Source organism: Oreochromis aureus, linkage group 3 (genome assembly GCF_013358895.1).
Source record: "Oreochromis aureus strain Israel breed Guangdong linkage group 3, ZZ_aureus, whole genome shotgun sequence".
NCBI lineage: Eukaryota > Metazoa > Chordata > Actinopteri > Cichliformes > Cichlidae > Oreochromis > Oreochromis aureus.
In genome coordinates this window covers 18,203,677-18,223,099 of record NC_052944.1, presented here as the reverse complement: position 1 = coordinate 18,223,099, position 19,423 = coordinate 18,203,677, and the positions used below count along the sequence as shown (strand labels likewise).

At 42.8% G+C, this 19,423-nt stretch overlaps 2 protein-coding genes across 2 annotated transcripts; both read right to left on the bottom strand.

The window, feature by feature from the left end:
* Positions 1-1,094: 1,094 nt before the first annotated feature.
* LOC116333189 (leucine rich adaptor protein 1-like) lies at positions 1,095-10,647 on the bottom strand. Its single transcript, XM_031756372.2, has 2 exons — positions 10,182-10,647; positions 1,095-7,191 (listed from the first exon to the last, which is right to left on the bottom strand). Exons 1-2 carry the CDS (start codon positions 10,386-10,388, stop codon positions 6,802-6,804), a joined length of 597 nt encoding a protein of 198 aa, XP_031612232.1. The 5' UTR covers positions 10,389-10,647; the 3' UTR covers positions 1,095-6,801.
* Positions 10,648-11,997: 1,350 nt separating this feature from the next.
* Positions 11,998-16,492, bottom strand: LOC116333167 (5,6-dihydroxyindole-2-carboxylic acid oxidase). Its single transcript, XM_031756350.2, has 7 exons — positions 15,890-16,492; positions 15,441-15,763; positions 13,817-14,021; positions 13,539-13,706; positions 13,264-13,443; positions 13,027-13,173; positions 11,998-12,939 (listed from the first exon to the last, which is right to left on the bottom strand). The coding sequence occupies exons 1-7, from the start codon at positions 16,242-16,244 to the stop codon at positions 12,752-12,754; spliced, it is 1,566 nt and encodes a 521-aa protein (XP_031612210.1). The 5' UTR covers positions 16,245-16,492; the 3' UTR covers positions 11,998-12,751.
* Between the last annotated feature and the right edge of the window lie 2,931 nt (positions 16,493-19,423).

Sequence of the window (19,423 nt, the reverse complement as noted above, 5' to 3'; positions counted from 1 at the left end):
CTCCTTGCAGGACATTGAGCAGAATTTGTACTTTCCCAAGAGGATCACATCTCTTTTGCATGACGGTTTATAGGGGAGCACAGATCCAACAGTGACAAGAAAGCTGCAGTATCTGGTGTAACATGTGCAGAAATGATGACAGAAGAGCACTCATTTGGGCAGATCTAGGGAAAAGATCAAAAACAGCAGATGAGTGAATATACTGGCGATAGGTCATCATTAAGTCATCAGATCAAGGTTTCCTGACCTCAGTGGTCAATCAATTGTAACGCTTTCCTGCCGACCCCGAGCTGCCCTCATTTAGCCTCAATGAGCGTCTGTTGAATCACGAATCCGTCATTTTGGGGAAAAACAAAACAAACTACGCTTGCCTACAACGAGGGTAAGCCCCAGCGTAGGGTCATCTTGTTGCCAGGAAACACTTGAAAAGATTCTTGACCTCTTTGGCCTGTCGCTAGGAGAGCTCCTTATTGGCGCTAGTTCGACCCAGCGAGGAAATAATTAATGTGGGAATAACTCAGTGTAGTCTGTTTGTGTCTGTTTTCAGCTGCTTTGTGGCCGAGTTTTATCTCAAAGGCAAAATAGACCGAAATAATGAGAAACGCTACAACTTCTGTGAACTTCAAAGCAAAAATTAATACCACATATTTTTTCTTTCGCTCTCCTCCGTGACTCACGAGCTCGCTATCGGGAGAGCAAAGCAAAAGTTCAAACGCTCTGACGGGGTCAGTGCCTTCTGTACAAGTCTCTTTGATTCCTAATATAGTCACGGAAAGGCTTCCTGGCCTGGATAGAAAGAGCAAAGGGGGAGTGAAAAAAGGGGAGATCAAATGGGATAGAGGTTTGTTTTGTTCTGTTCTCTCTATCTGCCGAAGGTTCCCGGCTTATTTAGCCTGCTGTTTAATCTCAGCTGGCTCAACGGCTCAGGCTGCTGCGGAGCGGTCAGGAAAAGGCACTCGATCCAAAAATGCATCAGCCGCAGCCAGGCAGTCACTGGGCAACCCCACATATCGTAAGACAAAAGGAGTAATGAAGGCAAAGAACGGGCTGGGTAGAGAGAATACAGAAAGAAATGACTAAACCACAGAAAAAAGAAGAGGGATGGTTGTTTTTATGTAACGTATTTTATATAGCACTTAAGATGTCGTGAGTAAAATGCAGGTGAATCAGTCAGCGGGATAAAGGTTACACTTTTGTGGCTACTGATGACTAATTAGCCAATCCTTAGTTCCCAGTACAAAGGAAAGGATTTCATTCAGTGGAATACATCCTTAACAGTTGAGACATGTTGACATTAGAGGTGGTCATAGGGTAAAACTGGTTCTACCAGTTTGTGCCTGTGTACAAAAAAGGAATTCTTTCACAACCAGTATGAGTCAGTTATAACAACATTCAAAAACCAATGATTCTGGTTCTTTTAGCTCTAGTTTTCATCTATTTTCATTTTCCGTTATCAGGAGCAGTTGTTAGTAGCTACTAAGTGTTAATAAAGGACGTGCAAAATCAGTTTGAAACCTTAACTTTTAACTGGCAGGGTACAGATTTGGCTTGGTTGTGAGATACTACTATTAGCCATCTAAGTCTAATCCAATAAACTGTGAGATCATGCAGGAAGTATAGAGTCAGGCTTGATTGTTAGTGGTATTAATGTATTTTAAATTCAATGAGGCATGATCCTTAATTCAGACTAAGTCAATGTCAGTTTAGGCTAAGATTTAAACTTAATCTTTCTTTTAGCTGCTCCCTTATTCATAATGGGTCATGCCACCAGATGAATCTGCATATTTGATTTGGCAAATTTTTACGTGGGATGCCCTTCCTGATACAACCCTCCAAGAAATTTGCATCCCCTCCTCATCTCGAACTATGGAGTTTTTATGTTTTGGGTCTACACTATGTTAGCTTTCAACGACTTAGGCTAATTTTACTGGTGGAGTATTTTATAATTTTAGGCTTGTAGATGTGCTGGCTGCAAAAGTTTTCAGAGATTCCCACTTCAATCTCAGGCGGAGACATAAATGCATCTGGAACTGCATCAGGAGGGCATCCAGTGTAAAAAAAAATAGATTAAAACAGTCTGTCTAACCAAGCATGTGGAGCTTCCCACTGTGCTGATCGCTTCTAAATAAGGGACCAGCTGCTGAAAGTAGCATTTTGTACTTTTTACTGATATACTACTGATTAGAAATCTAAATAAATAAATCTTATCACTTTCAATTTCAGTTTAAATCAACTTAAAAATCTGAAGCCAACAACTGCAGTTCCTCAAATGGCCACTTGAGGACGGCTTCTAAAGTGAGTCAGCATTTTTACACAACCCGTCTATAGGATTGGACGTGTTTCTGAAACCACAACTATCGCCATCTAATGGCCTTCAGACAGAATGCAGGTTTTTAGGCATTTCCCCATTGACTTCATTTTTCTGACCCAGAACCTACGTCAGTGTTTTACAGTATCTGTGTTTGACTGACAGGTGGGAGTTTCCGAAGATAATGAGTTATGGCGTCACCAGATTTACTCTAAAGTAGTAAAAAAACCTAATTATAAAAGCAGCGAAAAGTGTAGAAAAGAGTTGAGTTGAAAAATAAACAAATTGAGGTTCACTGTACCGGTTAAAACACTACGGTGAATTAGGTGTAATTTGTTACATCCAGTGAGATTCCTGAACAGCAGAGTGTAGATTAGGTCTCATGGGTTACTGTTCTAATCTTTGTAGTTGCACATCTGATAAGTAACCAAGCACTCCCTGTATTTAGCGTGCATCCTTTGCCAATGCCAACGCTCTTTTTTTGGACTCTTAAAGGAAGAAATCCAGCTCTGCATCCGAAATTTCTGAGTTATTGCTTTAGCGCACTCTGCATCAAGTTTCATAAAATCCAGTTTTGGTGTAATCAGATAAACTAATACTGCTGTGTCTCAGCTCTGGCTTATTTATGACTGGAATGCAGCCTGACCAGCCTGGAGGGCAACAAGTTCTCAAGCTGTCCAATTTCTGTATTTGGGTTTCTCCGATGTTCCTATGTGATGTTTACAGAAGCTCCCAAAGGGCACTTCTCTAAATGCCAGCAGAGTAATTTAAGAGGGCGCAGACAGCCGTCGTTAACATCTATTATTTGCAGCGACGGAAACAGTTTCAAGCATCTTGTGCTGTGAACATAGCAGATCCCAAGAGTGGCAAAGTTCCACAAAGCCTTTTTAGAACAATTCACAGATTCACACCGTGGCAGACGGCCAACAAAGCTCCTTCAAGACCTTCTCTTGAAAGTTTATCTGACTTTAAAGCAAAGAATAATCTAACGAGAATGAATCTGCATGCCATCATCCCATCGGCACTGCAGAAAATGCCATGCGAGGGAAAACATTACAGCAGACCTTGACATTCATTAAGTGATTTTTCCTACAGAAACTTTTCCACAGCTTCATTACTTCCCAGCATGGAGCTCCTCTTGCCTGCTATTGTAATAGAGCTAAAAATAAGAGAAAAGATAACTTAAAGCACTACTGTCCACCACAAGTGTGACTGCACATCCCACCGAGCCACATTCATTCTACAGCCTGGTATAAAAGAAATAGATTATTTTAGCACTGATATTTATTCATATATAACTTTTCCAGTTGATATAAAGTTGCAGAAGAACTTCCAGCACTCTGAAACAAAGTAAACAGCTGCAGAGAGAGAAGCTAATTAAAGTAGAATAAAATAAGGCGACATGTTTAGCCTGTATCTGCCGCTTCCCGTCTGAGGGGTACGCGTCGTCTCCGGCTCTTTTGATCCCTCCCCACCCCCTGAACCCCATTCCAGTACCCATATCCTGTATCCTCATTTGGTACCGTGGTGACAGTTTCCCAGATACCAGACGGTATTGGTTTCCCTTCATCTTGTGGCACAGGTCCAACCCCAGTGTCTAATTTGCTAATGGATCCCCGTTGGAAGCTGCTGTCTCGACTGTATGGCGGTGGAATTATATGTGCACAAGTGAAGTAACGGAGGACTAACTAAGGGAATGAATAAATCATTGTTTTGTATTTTCCCCCCCTGAACACGGGCGACTGCAGCCGATTTTCCTCTTGTTTGTTTTCTGCAAAGCCTTGGTGTCATTCACCCACATAGTGTGACTGTCGCTGCTGATGGGAGAATCTGCAAACTTGACTGTAATAATGCACTGACAGCAGCATTCCTTGCTTAAATTTCTAAAGATGTCATTACATGTTGGCATCAAGAGGAAATGAGGTATGACGATGGGCTTAAGTTTAATCTTGATGAAAGTTTGAGTCTTGCATGCTGCGCTGAAAGACGGCAGCTGTCTTTATCTTAAAAGCTCCATCAACTGGTCGTCCCTTTCACGTAGCAAACGTACACTTGTTAAGACCACAGAAAATGGGCAAATGGCAGCTCCCGTTCATGTGTAGTGTACCATGCAACACTTGGGAATTTCTGACTCAGACTCCTTCAGCATAAACTGACAGAACCTGTTCGGTAGGTCCAATTCTTTCACGGCCACTAACTCTAGTCTCAACAGTTTCCCTGCAAGTAATGAGCTATCAGTTGTCATTACATGGATATATTTGTTGGGACATTACATTTGGAAAAGTTTAAAGAATAGTTTGTGTTTTTAATTGAATTGCTGACATGGAGGTCACGCTGCCATTTACGTGGATCTTTTGGTTTTAATGGAATCAGCCCGGTTCAGGTCTTAAGCTACGCCAAAGCCTCTGGGAGGTAGAGATAAGGCAGCGTAAAACCAAATAAAGCTGCTTTGCACTTGGAGCGAGACAAAGTTAAAAGCATGCTTAATGTGCCTGGATGCAGTGATTATATCTGTCTGGACCTAATGTAACACTTAAAAGTGTCCTTTGTGTCCAATCTTGAGATTGCTGCCACCGTTTAGTAAACACCCTAAACAGCATTCGTCACAGCGCTGGCTCACAGCATACATGGAGCTCTGTGGACAAAGGGAGCAAGGCAGCATTTCCAAGTGAGCGTAACAACTACTGAAGTACAGTGGGCAAAGGCCACTCATTCATTTGCAGGCCAATGAGAGCAGGGTTCTCATCTTTCCCATAAAGACTTTCCCTCTATAGCCCGTCTGGAACTGCAATTATCACATGAAAGATAAGGAGCCAGCGCGATGCATTGCAAATGAGAATAACATAACAAGCCCGTCAACGATTCTGCATGGCTGGCATTTCAGCAATAGCTCTGTCTCGTCTTTGTTTGCCTTAGTTACTTTCAAGTGACGCAGTCCAGTCATTCCACCCAGATGACAGATACTCGTGAGTTTCTGGCAGCATGATTTGTCATCTTTAATAACGCTAGTTTATGCGCGCCAAAGAAAATGACTCCAAACACTCCTCCTTTGTTAACAGCCTGGGTATTTTAAAGGCTACAAATAAACAGCTATTTGCCCAATTTAGAAGCATCTTCGTGTTTTTAACAATGTGAATTAACAAGGGTAATTTTCCACGGCACATTACACGGGGCACCGCGGAGTCTGACCTCATTATTAAGAGATTATTCTCAACTTCAATCAGCTAAAAAAGGAGAGCACTGTGAGGTTCACGTTCCATCTCATTTGGATCCCAAAATGAGGATTGTTTCTAAAAACGGGATGCTTACCTAAAGGTTCAGAATGTGTCATGCTTAGAAGTTTTGTTTTTTCTTTAAGCAAAGAAACAACTTAGCACAATGAGCAAGAAAAATCACAATATATTATTTCATTTTCCACAACAGAGTCATTAGCAATCAAATAAAAAACAAAAAACAGCAAAACACAGTTTTTGCTTTAAAAAGCAGGTGAATACAAATGTCAGACACGTCAACACAGGAGCTTTAAAGCTAAAAATAACACATTTATCTACAGCGGTGTATCGCTCTCGTTAAACCTTTCTTCAACAACAGTGAATTTAAAATCTGCCCGCAGAGCAAAACACGTGTCTCACATATGCCCGCCGTTTATAAACCTCCCATCTGCTGTTAAAGCAGGGCCTAAATTATCTATGAGACAATCAAACGGCTTTGGTTTTCAGTCAAGAATCTGAGCTTTAAGTGTGCAACGAATCTCTTGTGTTTAAGGCTACACGCTTTAACTACTACTACTGCTGAGCAGAGTTTTACTTGGGAACTCCTGTCGGTAAAAAACATAAACAAACAAACAAAAAGCAGAACTAAAAGTCTCACACGTACAGCAGTGGAGCTCAGGATTTGGCATTGAAGCAAAGTGCACTTGCTGTGACACTTAGACTAATCACTTTGCCACTTGAAACTGTTTTACCTCGTGAATCACTCAGCATGAAATGCCCAATTTTCCAAATGGCTGCTAAATCCCAATCTAGTCCGTTTCTCGGATCAGCTGATTGTGGTTGACCTGACGCAAACTCAGAGTCGGGTTTTCCACAGACGGAGAGGAAAATCGGCTGTTGAGTTGATGTTTCTACTTTTTCCACACCCACCTTTGAAAATACTTTTAGGCTAAAAAGTGTGACAGATACACCCAGTGAGGTATTGGACAGCTGAAAACAACTATAACTTTGAATCATAATAAAGCACCCTTTCAATTAACCTGCGTTTAAAGTGTTAAGACATGAATGTTAAGCATGAACGGTTTGAAGAGGCGCGTCGTTTCGACAGAGTCAGGAAAGTAAAACGTAACATTAGTCATCAGGTAAGACTTGCTAACATCTCGCTACAATTTGAGGAAAAAAAAAAAAGCATTTTGTTTTAAAAGTGAAGAATACTTTTGGAAACCATTCTTCACAAATTACAGTAGTCCCTCTGTAATCGCCACATTTAGCTTATCATTATTATCCAAAGCAGTAGTATTCATCCGACTCCACCCTGAGTTTCAAAGGCGATTTGGCAAAGGCGTCGCCATCGATCACCGTTTTATCCACAAAACAATCAAGGTCCGTAGGCGAGGGATCATCCGGGAGGTCCTCTGCTAGCGTGTCCAGGTAACTACCCACAGACAGACCATCCAGGCCGTCGCTGTTACCATCGTTCAAACTATTGAAGCTTCCTCGCAGCGAGGCGCCGTCCTGGCTATCCGACAAGCTGTATAAGCTGCCGGTCAGGCTATCGTCATGGCTGGTGACACTGCCTTTGTCATCTATCATCCAGCGGATGGACTCGATGCCCTCGTTGATGGACATAAGCTGCTGCATGAGCTTTACGTCAATGGCTCGCAGATTTGCCTGTATTGTGGAGAAAAATAAACATTCAAGTGAGGTCACTGCATTTTGCATTTCAGGAAATATGCTTAACAGATCAAGATCATTCTGTCTGTACCAATTTCACCCAGCGACTCTCAGCAACGACTTGACAACTGGTTGGGGAATACAGAAGGTCGTCCAGGCCTCTGTAACTGAGTCCTTACCTACTTATATTTTACTGCTTACTCATTTAATCTTTCAAAAGACATTGTTTGTCTTAGTTCAAGTACTTCTGTTACTAAAAGTACGAAGTTCCCGTTTCAAATATGTCACTAGTGTTTAGAGCCTGTGTTTGAAATGCCATAAACAGTTACTAGCTGATCTGACCAAAGTCAGGTAAATGAGTTATCCATTACTTGTCCTGACAACAAAACAAAACAATTTTTAAACCCCACCGTCATATCATCTTATTATCATATATCATCATGAATAACTACACATGATAAATGTCTGGGAAATCGGTTTACGTTTCATGTGTCCGACAGATCAGATTCTTAAATCACCAGATTTTGGCATCGGTCATAAAAACCTCGGTCAGGTTCTAGTAGTCTTGCTCAGCTTGAGACAAAGAGCTGTGGACTGACTTAAAATGACATTTGCAAAGTCTTATCGTGCTTCTGACCTCACATACCAAATTCTTTTCTACCCAGTCAGCATATTCTTCTTCTACTGGGTGACTTGTTTGTTGGTCCCACTATTTTCTCATTATCTACAGAGCAAGATGGTATTCCAGATTTAACTGTCTGACTGTTCTGAGCACACTGCATGGGAGCTTGTAGAGTATTTTATTTAGTTGTAATTGCTTAACAGTTATCGTTCAAAACAGCAAGCATAGTAGTGAAAAGTGTGCTTTTTAGCATTTATTATGAAAGAACTGGAGCAAATGACCCAGCAATTACGTAACCTGTAACAGCCACATGAGCAACACCAGCACCCTATTTAAATCTGTAGATAAACAGACAGGTATGAGTTATGCCAGATTTAGGCTTCTGAGGAAAATCAACGTCGTAACTGGAAACTCCTTTTAACCTCATGTTGTAACCTTCCAGGTAACCTGAAGGGACCTCCTGAGAAATGTAACCTCATGTCCGGTCAACACAGATCACAATGAGTCCGACTGGTTCTGGAAGATTATGGCATAGATTTCGCTCTGAAGCATATTTCAGGCATTAAACTGCTTCTTGCTGGCAGCTGTGGCGTGACAATTTAAAGACAGAGTCAAAGTGCACTAACAGTGCAAGAAATAGAGCTCATAAGTAAAATGGAAGCCATGAAACAACTAAAAACCAGCAGCGTCAGTATTGCTACTGTAAGCATCAAGGTTCAAGGATCATTCTTGGTCACAGAAATAGTACTCTCCCCCACAGATAAAGAAGTCAGAGAAGACACAATCTACTCCAGTCATTGTTGGGTCATGTGACACCGGAAAAACGACTTGTACGCGTGTCAAATCACAGCCAGGAGACAGTTTTTATTCAGGATAATGGATGAACGATGCCTACTTTACACAGTATGGCCATTGACTAAACTTCCTGCCCTGACAAACCATGCTATTGAGGGTGGATGGAAGTGCCTATGGAGTCATTCAAAAGGGATTCCCCCTGTGTCTACTTGGTGACAAACGCCCGGTCTGAATGAAAAATGGTAAATGGGCAGCTGCAACATCCTGCCACAGTGAAAACACTCTGAGGCAGATGAAGGCAGACAGGGTTGGTAGACTGTTCCAGACAGCTGCTTTGACACAACAGCCTTTCTTTAGAGTGGATTTGTAACCACCCTTCATTTGGCTCATATTGCTGCCGGTGTGTTTGTTTTGCAAGTATAACCACCTGCTTTATGCACAAACACACACACAGAAGCTCAGCAGATGGAGTTACACCAGAATTATAGGCCAAGCAGCTATGTTGTGTTAATAGGATGGCACCACTGGGTCTCTATCACAAAATGAATATCAGAAACACAATTAGTGCAGCACAGTTTTTGTCTGCGCCGGATGCAAAACATGATTTGTGATACAAAACCCCAAACCGGCCTGGTGGGACTGCTGTTCACAGTTAATTTGCTCCTTTGATAAGCCCTTGATTAGTTTGGGCTCGCAAATAATGCAAAAGAAAAGCTAAATGCTACTTTCTTGGCACAAACTTGTGAGTGTGCATGCAGGAAGTGGTCTGATTGGATTAGTGGCTGAAATGAGAGACCAGTTACAGTTGGGATTACACTCAGTTCATTTAAAATAAATTCATTTAGTATTTTTTTCTTTTACAGGATGCTTGCATAACAATATAAATGGCGGCAGAAAAGGTGTAATTTAAGTCTAAAAAAGCCAATTACAGATCTACTATTGTCCTTACAGTAATCTCTAATAAACTAATCCTATCAGAGCAAGATCTGTGGCAGCGGGTCAGTCTGCTGGCTATGACACAGCCCTGCTAGACTGCAAAACCCGGCCAACTACACCATCTGCTCGGGACTCCTAATACCAGTCTTGACCTTTTTAAAATGGCGCTTTGCTGCGACTCTGTCGGAGTTTGAGACAAGCAGGACATTCCAGGGACATTTGAGAACAATTTGAGTGATCGCAGATAAAACTATGCAAGCATGGGGAGATAATTACAGCTGCACAACTGCAGTGGTCTGGATCATAAGACAGGAGGGGGGCGAGCGCGCTGAGGTGACGGGAGTTCACAAACAGTCCTCTGCCCGCAGCACAGTGTGAACGGCTCTCACCTGCCCCCGTGACAGTCGTTCACAGTTAATGGTTATACCTGGAGCTCACGTAATGCTATTGTGTGTAGGTAAGGTCCTTGAACGCAACAGAAGAAACAGGACCACCCTGGCAGTAAACAACGATGCCACTACATTTATCTGAAAGTAATTATTAAAATATTACTTACAACACCTGAAATTAAGCTTTAAAGAGAAGACTGTTAAACGGTTTGCAAGCTACTACAGAGCTCAGGCAATACACTCACCATCTCCTGTTTGAGAAACAACATTTTGCTTTCCAGTCTTTTTAAGTCCGCAGAGTTAGCGCAACATTTGCAGTTCCCTGAATGCGGCGCTGCGGACTTGTCGTGTTTCCCTCCGGCGAGAGAGCGAAAGAGACTGTCCGGAACTTTTCGGCCCAACTTCGTCTCTATGTCCTTCAAGTCTCGCATGACGCTGTTGTCCTCCTCCATCGCGGGGTGCCACACGCGCAGTCAGGACAGTTATCTGCTACCACGGAGGTTATATTCCCACAGGATGGCGGGCTGTTCGCGCGAGCTTTAATCAGAGAGGAGTGGAGTCAAAGTATGCTAATAAAAGTTTTAAGGCGCGCGCTCATCGCAGCTTCTCTCCGTCCCAGCGCGGAGTGATGTGACGCTAAACGCACCGCTGCCACAGCAACAGACCTCCCATTTAAGCTCGTGAATGGACAGTTTAACGACAACGCGCTCTCCGCGGACCCTCCCACTGGGGGAGCTTCCTCTGAAACCAGACACCCGACAGGTGAGACGAGAGAGCGAGAGAAAAAAAAAAAGGCAGAGGTGTTTCCAGGATATTATTTTTCAAATGCGGTGGCAAAAGCCCACAAAGAAAATAAACATGACTGTTTAAAATTTTATTATGAATAACTTTTTGCAAAGTCTTATATTTCTCTTTATTTTGTCACCTCCTGACCCCTCTGGGCAAGCTAAGCTCGTGCTGTCAAGGGAGACTAGTCACAGTCAACTGGTGCTTACAGAGTCCTATAAGTGTAATAAAAGACAGTTGCTAGAAGTGATAAATGAAGTTGTAGCAGGGGCGTGTCCAGAGGGGTGGAGGGCATGGTTACTGGCCTCCCTGAAAATATAATGCCTCTTTTCGTTAGCGACTACTCAGCTTGAGTCTGCTCTGCTTGGTTTTGGTCATTTTCCATTACAATTGAGTACCACCTCAATGTGTATGGGGTCGTTATAGCATTGTGGCTTCAAGGGCTGTGATGTCATATGTATGCGACACAAACACAACAGTGTAGGATGTTGAGGCGATGGTATACCTGCTGCTCGGTGTAAAGGTTTTTGTCAGACACAGGGACGACACACAACACCGTGCTAGATTACTGTTAGGCTGCTCCCTTGTCACGAGGGGTCACTACAACAAGTATGTCCATGTTGTACTCCTCGTGACATGTTTGATTTGTCAGACTTCCTGACCCAACCCCAAAGGAGAGTTGTGTCTTTGTGAAGACTTTAAGCATTAAGTATATTTTAATGCTAAGCTGAAACTAACTTCTTCTAGGTTTTTCTTGAGTAAAGAGTTTAAATACTTCTCTGCATAGATTCTGAGTCATCCAGGTCATGGTAGTCTAAGGAGCCTGGAAAGATAGCGTCTGGACTTACTTAAGTTTCATGACATTTCAAGACGTTTCACAAAAAGTCTAAACATTTGTTTCACTGCTTTGCAAATGAAACTCAATGCAAACAGTGTTTAACCTCGTGGGCAGTGCCACTTATCGCATAACACCATCTGCACGAGGGCGCAGGGCAGCAAATGAGCCTGAAATCCATGCCCACTGCTATCTATGCCAATTTTCTACACTGTATTTGTTCCACATCAAATTCTGTGATTTTCCCCTGGGCCTGCATTGTTCACACCCTTAAGTAGCATAAATGATTCCCAGATGCCAAAGTATTTAATGTAAAGCCCCTAAGTTCAACAGAATTATTTATGTAAAAAAAACAAGAGTATAAATTACATTTTTCAACTATTGTATGAAAAATGTGTTTCAGCTAAAAAGACAGAAAATAAAGACTCTTGACACTCAGCTTTTACATTTGATCTAAATCACCACTCTGCTTTATTTTCCTTCTATTTCTTCATTTATTAGCAACATTTCAAGTCAGGTGAAACAGTAACTTAACACATCATAAAAAAGCATATCTCTCTATTAAACATACAGTAGGTCCTGCAGAGTTCTAGAAATTGAACTACAGCACCCCCTTGTGGATAATATGGCTTAATTGCATGGGCACTTTGATGAAATATATCTTTTCTGGTATTGTGCAGCTAAACCAAGCGAACCTAAGAAGTCAGATAAACTCAGGGGATGATGTAGAGTATGCAGTTATTAAAAAGATAGTCATGTTCAAGAAGTATTAATTCCTTCATTACTTTAAATGGGTGTAAAATGCTCACTGGCACATTCCTTTCAGGTGTGGCCCCTTTTTGTTAAGTGACTTGGCAAACACTGAACTTAGAAGTCAGCTGATCTTGATATGTAATTCCTGATGTAAGGCCTTTTTTTTAACCACTGATCAAATTCAGGGTCCTGGAGGAGTGACACTGAGCAGAGACGGGGTGTCTATTTCAGGGCCTTTTCATTATAAAAAGTCTTCAGTAAGTAGGAAATGTAAAAGTCAATATTTACATCTGCACTATTTGTAAATACAGACGCACAAATGCAGCAACAAAAGAGATGATTTTATGTTCTAGTGAGAACCTTAACAAACCACACAGGCGCGTCACTGTGAGACAAAGAGGCGCTTTAAAGTGGGGCTTGTGTGTGAGAGAGAGAGAGAGTTTATACAACAGATTGGCTTTTCTCATCATCGTAGCGCTGGTACTGATCCCCGAGCAGAGGCTGGTGGCCCTCCTTCCTGTGAGACCGGGCACGCACAGCACACGTGGTGAGAGCGAAAACGACCGCTACGACCACAAGGGCAGCAACTATGGCCATGGTTATGATTTCGCTCAGGGTGAAATTTTCACCTGGAAAGACAGGAGTAAACAATGATTACAGGTCATCTGAGCATTTCTCTGAAGGCGAGATTAAAGGCGTGTGAGTCAAATGTCTACCTGGCCATTCGGCTTCGTAAGAGTAACCGAGGTTTTCAGGGGCGGTCACAAACATCTCCGAGTTGGTCACTGGAGGCCAGAAGGGCACCATGTTGTAGCGCCTGTTGTGACCGATGGGAGCATTTTGTTCTGGGTACACAGCCGCATCTGTCGGGAAGCACTTTAAATTAGCACAAAAGCTCACCGCGCCATTATCAAGGACAGTACGTTTTTTAAAAACAGATGCTACTGAAAGACCTGGGCTGTGCCTCCTCAACCATTCATCAAATATCGCGTCGGTAAAGGTGTGGAGCAGGACAAAGATGGGGTCGTTCGGGGAGAGGTGAGTCTGTCCTCCTGTCCCGTTCAGGAACAAATGAGCCAGGTTGTGGAGGCTCCTCACTATAGGGTCATAATTCCCCTTGGGGGCGCTGTAGCCTGCCAAAATAGCACGAAAGGGCACAAAAAGCTGTGTATGTGAACTCAAAAGAGTTGTATGACGGACAGACAGAAATATCTTTGTGCTCCCTCACCTTCAATGGTGTTCCTGAAGCTTTCAGAGGAGGTGGAGTAAAATGGCGGCGTGTCAAAAGTGTTGACCTGCAGGCAGTCCGCCACATCCTGGGGCTCCGGGAGACGCTGGACCATAGGCCTGTTCACATTTCCTGCTGGGTTTCTTCTAATGGGAGAAGACTCGGTGCCTGGAGGGAGGGAGGGAAAGGAAAACAACCTGGATATTATCGTATTTTCAAAAAGAACCCCAAAACTAAAAAACACAGATCACTGCAACATCCCCAGTCTCCAGCCTCACTGTTGCAGATGGTTCCCAGCGTGTCGTAGTCCTCCACGCTCTCACAGACGACTCTCCACTGGGAGAAGATGGAGTTGGGACTCAGAGAATTCATGTCAAAATTGCTCCTGGCTCCCATCAGGTCATCTGTGCAGATGTCACATGTGTTTCCCCCGATAGCAAAGTTCCAGTAGGGCAGGGCGAAGGAGGGGTTTTGCAGCATGTCCTGGGTATTGAGTATGAATAAAATCAAAGAACGGCTGGGTTAGAGTGTGTAGCCTTGGATAAGGATGTATTTGACTGTGATGCAAACCAAATGCATTCAGTCTGAAGAGTCGGTATCGCAATCTTTCTGATTTGATTTAAAGTTTAGTTTATTTTTAATAAATTGTGCTAAAAAAGAAAGCTCTAGTGGAAGTCTTTTTAATCCCTTTAGTTATGTAGAACGTCTATATGAAGACAGAAGTCGGGGGGATGCATACGGTGCTATAAAGTCACGATGGATTCAGAAATGATGAAACTTTGTGAAAAGAAGTTGCAGTGCAGCGCTCTTGCTCTGCTTCCGACTTATTTCATGACTTCCCAATGCAAAACCTCGTAGTTTAAGATAAGGCGTAAAGGTAAAGAAAATGTGTCAATAGAGGATTTATAGGGGCAAAATATTCATGAATCTCAAAGGAACATAGTCTGTCTGCTTGGCTGTGAATTACTTCCTTCTTCAATTCTTCTTCTCCGGTGGTTTATCAAAGGAAAACTTACCAAATCCCACTTTTAAACTCTATGCTTGCTGATATGAAACCAGTCGGGTAAAAGAGTGAGTTCAAGATAGAAATAACCCCCCACCACACTATTAAAATCCAGGCATTCTTACCCATATGATTTAAATGCAGCAGGACAAGAAGCAGAGACAGTTCATTCTAATTCTTACTGGAGAAAAAAAAGAGCTTTCCCTCAAACTTCACCAGTGTGACAGATTTGAGGAAGAAAAAAGAACAACAAAAAACAAGGCACTAATTAGGGATCCCAATTTAAATTAGAAACTTGCACAGGATATGGAAGAAGCTTCTCTGCAGGAGTCCAACACTGACAGGGTTCAAACCCACACAGCACACACAGCAGCCTCATTCTCTGCTCTTAATTGTGACCCGACGGATGGATGCAACACCGACCCTGGAGCGGATTATTAACATTCTCCACGCGTCACTTTGGTGATCGTTAAAGTCTAATAACGCCTCTTCAACAAAGCTCCTTTCAGTGCTGTTTTCTCCAAATGGATGGTGTGCAGACCGAATCCAATCTCTAATTTGAAGTGGTTAAAGTCACATTTTGCGCGCTGCTCGCTTATTAAGGTGTGACATTGCTTCGTCAATTATGATTTCTTCGCCATTACAGTTTGCGGGAAGGCGCATTAGACAAAACAAACAAGCGGGCAGGGGAGGGTGGGGTGGTGAGAGGTAAGAAGGACATTTGTCGGCGTTGAACTGCTAAATTAAAGATGTCGATAAACAATTAAGTGATGATTAGCGACTCCCAGGCAACATAATCAGTTTTTTTTCTTTTTCAAATTTGAGTTGAAAAGACCATAATGACATCCGCACAACTGCAGTGTAAGCTGTTATAGATCTAATTATCTGCGCTTTCTCACCTGCATGTCTCGCTCCAGCTGGAGCAGGTGGTACCTGTGCCAGGTCAGGAAACCGGGGCCCTCGTGCGAGAAATCCACGCCCCCAAAACTGGCCTGCCCAGCGCCCAGGAAGGTCTTGCTGACGGAGTAATAGTGGGACCAAACGAAGTAATTATAGATAGTGACGTTTTCAAACTGCGTGGTGTTCCCGTCAGGGCCAAAGATGCCCGGATAGTGCCGCGTTGCGATCACCAGATCGGGGTGCACCGTGCGCTTGGCCTGGTCCAGCGCGTTCACGAACGCACGCTTTTCCTCCGCGCTGAGCTGCATCACGTTTCTTCTCACTGGAGGATTATAGCATTGGAGAAAAAAATATATTAGCTCAACCGGTCACGCGATGATTGGAAATCAGTTTTTAATACCAGAGATGCGCGTAATTAGTACATTTTTGGCAGCTTTTTTGCACTTACCAACAGGAACTCTTTGGTCACAGTTGGGCCCGGTCAATCCGTGTTTACACCGGCCGCAGTTATGACCACTGAAGTTTCCGTTACACTGACAGGTACGGCTGAAAAAACGGATGGGCCATCGTTCCCGATCATCCCGTCCGTCGTGCGGGTACTGAGGCCCATGCGGCTGTGTGTCCACCGCCACCGGCACACACTGTCCACGCCCGGTGCTGGAGCCACACGGGTCATTAGGCAGTCCAGAGGGCGACGGGCAGCACTGTCCACTCCTGAGACCCTCTGGAGTCACACACTCTCTGGGGAACTGAGCGCTCACAACCACCGCGCCCACAATCACCAAAAAGAAGAACTGCCACATTATCCAAAAAAAAAGAAAAGTCGCTGCCAAATTTTTACGCACGGCTGGTTTCGAGTCTGTTTTTACTGACTGGATAATTACCTTCGAGTAGAAACCTGAACTAATTATTTTCCCCTAAAATACACTTGCATCACTTCACATCAGGAGTTATTTCTTCTCTGCCAAATGAGTGGGTGTAAACCTCCACCTTCCATGCGCCCACGCAAGACTCCACTTCTGTTTCCCCCCCAAAACCACTGAACCGACGACCTTAAATACCGGATTAGCGCATGACTACCCGGATTTACTGACTCCCGCGTGATCCCACCACATAACATCATATTTCCTACTAGGGATGGAGAAGGTAGTGTGATCCGGTCATGCACAGTTTTATTCCTCTAAAAAAAGGTCCCTGGATGTCTACAGTCGACCGAATAAACGCAGCATTAAATGTAAGACAGTCCAATTAATAACCGACTCTAAGAAACACAAATTATGATAAATGACTACTCCCACACACACCGTGTAACGTCTCAGTGCGCTTTTATGAGCACTCTATGAAAATTAATTTGCTATGAAGTAATAGCCCCCCCGCCCCCCCCACCACAAATCCTTTAGCAAAGGAAAAGATGTTTAGAGAGTTAAAATAATAATAAAAAAAAAGATTTTCAGCATGTTGAAGAAATTCAGAATAGTTTGTGCAACACTAGAATTTAATCTTGCCTCAGAGGTTTGCTAAAGTGATCATATTTCAGGTCACTTGACTTCTCAGGAAGGCCCCTCCACCCTCCCTCTCCACCTCATTCTTTCCCCAACCCTGAGCCTGATTTTACTGTCCACAGCATGTGAGACTTGAAAGCACGAACAGCATTTATTCCACAAGAAAAAGTCTTTGAGAAATGCATAAATGTCTCTGTGTTTTAAATCAGAATAAATAAGATGCAACAGGTTCATATTTCCATGCACTTCATGCATGGAAATTTAAAATCTGAATTCAAAACAGTAAATACTTTGCTGGGTTAATCAGCCTTTTAAATGCCGTTGACTACTACAGTGCAACCCTGCCTTTGAAACACACCACTGTCTCTTGCTGGTTTATTTTTGCCTTGCAGTAAGCTCAGCGTGATAGATTGTTATAACTCGCCTACAAGGAAATTTGTCGTCTCAGTCAGAGCTTACACAGAAACACACAGTGTTCGTTGAGGGCTCGTACTGCACGCGGCACAAACCTAAAGCACACTCTTCTCCATCTGAAAGTCCCTTATCTCCAGCCCCTCTGGCAGTAATGCGACGTGGGGAATGAGGTGATCAGTGTCATGAGAACTAGCTGTGTGATGTCAGACCGGAGGGATTGCATGTAGGAAGGTTTTTGAGGTAGTAATGGTGGCAAGTCTGGTTGTTGGAGATAAAGAAGTTATAATGATGCTTCATGCAGGGAGGGGAAACCCAAGATGTGGCCTAGGGAGGTCACACCACGCAATAATGTCATCTGGGTGCCCCACACAACCAGTGCTGAAGCTGGTTCTGCTGGCTGAAGTGCTGTAGTTCCCATGCAGACACACAGTACTTATCAGCGATTAATAAAGGGCAAGCTCAGGAATTCTTTCAGATTTTTTGTTAGTCAACTGTGCGTTATGTAGACAAGGTTATTATATTTCGAATATATCCAAAAGCGCTGCAAAATTCTCAGGACTACAAAAACTTCATAGTGCAAGATGTAATCAGTAAAGCGGTAAACAGTTTCTCAGCATGCCTGTTATAAAAGACCATAAAAATTAAGAATATATGAATTTTACAATCCCAGAGAAGCAGACGGTGGGACATCACGTTGTCTCATCAGGAGTAAATTCAGGCACAGCAGGAGGGAAAGCTGTATACCTGTCACGCTTAGTGTTTCACCACAAGGACCTTCTGTTTCCAGCTAACTTTAAAGAATTATTAAATATTCTTCAACACGGAGTACAACACCCTCCTAAGGATGGCCGTGATTTAAAAACATAGAAACGGCATGTTTGCTAGCAAGCCTCCCAAACGTTTAACAGCTTGGACGTGTGACCATGTGATGAATCTTTCAACCACCAAAGACTGGGCAGAGAGAGAGAGCAACATGCTGCAGCTCTAACTTAAATTCACTTCTAAAGAATGAGTTACAGCTCACATCACAACAGAGCCTTCATAACAAACCATTCACATGACACCGTGGCTTCTTTTCTACATTTGTTTATGATAAATGTGTATCTTTTGATTTTAACTGTATTTTTCCTTTATGTTGATACTGTTGATTGACAGTGAACAACTGTGGTTAAGCTAAGTGACAAAAGAAGCGAAGATGTCTGCTTGTGCATGCTTAATAAATTCTGGCAGGACTGATCAGGCGAACAGCAGCGTGTTTCCTCTGCTCATTATTTCTCCTGTTGTACAGAACGCTAATCTGTCTTCATGCCCACTGTAACGGGGCCCGTTACACTTGATGCCGTGAGAATCCAAACAGTGCTGAGAGTCTGAATCTGAATTAAATCTCCAGGACTTATTTTCCTGTTACGTTAGTTCAAAAGTCACATTTTTGAGAATAGCCACTGAATGATAAACAGATTCGCTATTGGTCCGATGTGACTTCAAAGGCTCAGATATAAAGAGACCATAATTCTTTGTGCAGCTTTGACTTCCTTTGTGTAACAACAGCTAGAAGGTCTCCAATGCCGTCCCCCTAACTGGCAACCTTCAGAAAGATGCTGACACACATACAAGAAGTATCCAGACTTCTTCTGTTTGCTCAGTTGTCAAAACTTTAAACGACTTTCTTCTTTTAAATACAATTCTGATCTCACCGCATCATTTATCAGCTGCATTTGAGGTGAAGGTTACTGTTAATTGTCATTCATTAATCATCTGCAACTCTTGTTTTATGTGTCTTTACGGCATATTTTGTGCCTTTGCTTGTGTTAGTTCTAATAATACAAGTTTTATGCGTATAAAGATATTACATATAAGATAACTCAGTCCTTGTATTAGATGGCATGTTACCTAATTTTCAGTTAAAATCTCTTTCAAAGTTACTAGTTAACTATCTATAACTATTTTGCTAACTCTCACCATCAGGCTGTGTTATTGGGTAGTGGTCTAACTGGTTATGCTTACTAACTCTGATTCATGCTATTTTCCCCTATAAGTGTTCCCTCCACATCATTTTTATCTTTGTT

Bases quoted from the DNA above. Each gene is read 5' to 3' on its own strand.
- LOC116333167 (XM_031756350.2), bottom strand. From the start codon at position 16,244: ATGTGGCAGTTCTTCTTTTTGGTGATTGTGGGCGCGGTGGTTGTGAGC. The intron at 15,764-15,889 runs GTAAGTGCAAAA...ATAATCCTCCAG, and splicing joins TGACCAAAGAGTTCCTGTTG to TGAGAAGAAACGTGATGCAG. The intron at 13,444-13,538 runs GTGAGGGAGCAC...CTATTTTGGCAG, and splicing joins CTTCAGGAACACCATTGAAG to GCTACAGCGCCCCCAAGGGG.
- LOC116333189 (XM_031756372.2), bottom strand. From the start codon at position 10,388: ATGGAGGAGGACAACAGCGTCATGCGAGACTTGAAGGACATAGAGACG. The intron at 7,192-10,181 runs GTGAGTGTATTG...TCCACAATACAG, and splicing joins TGTTTCTCAAACAGGAGATG to GCAAATCTGCGAGCCATTGA.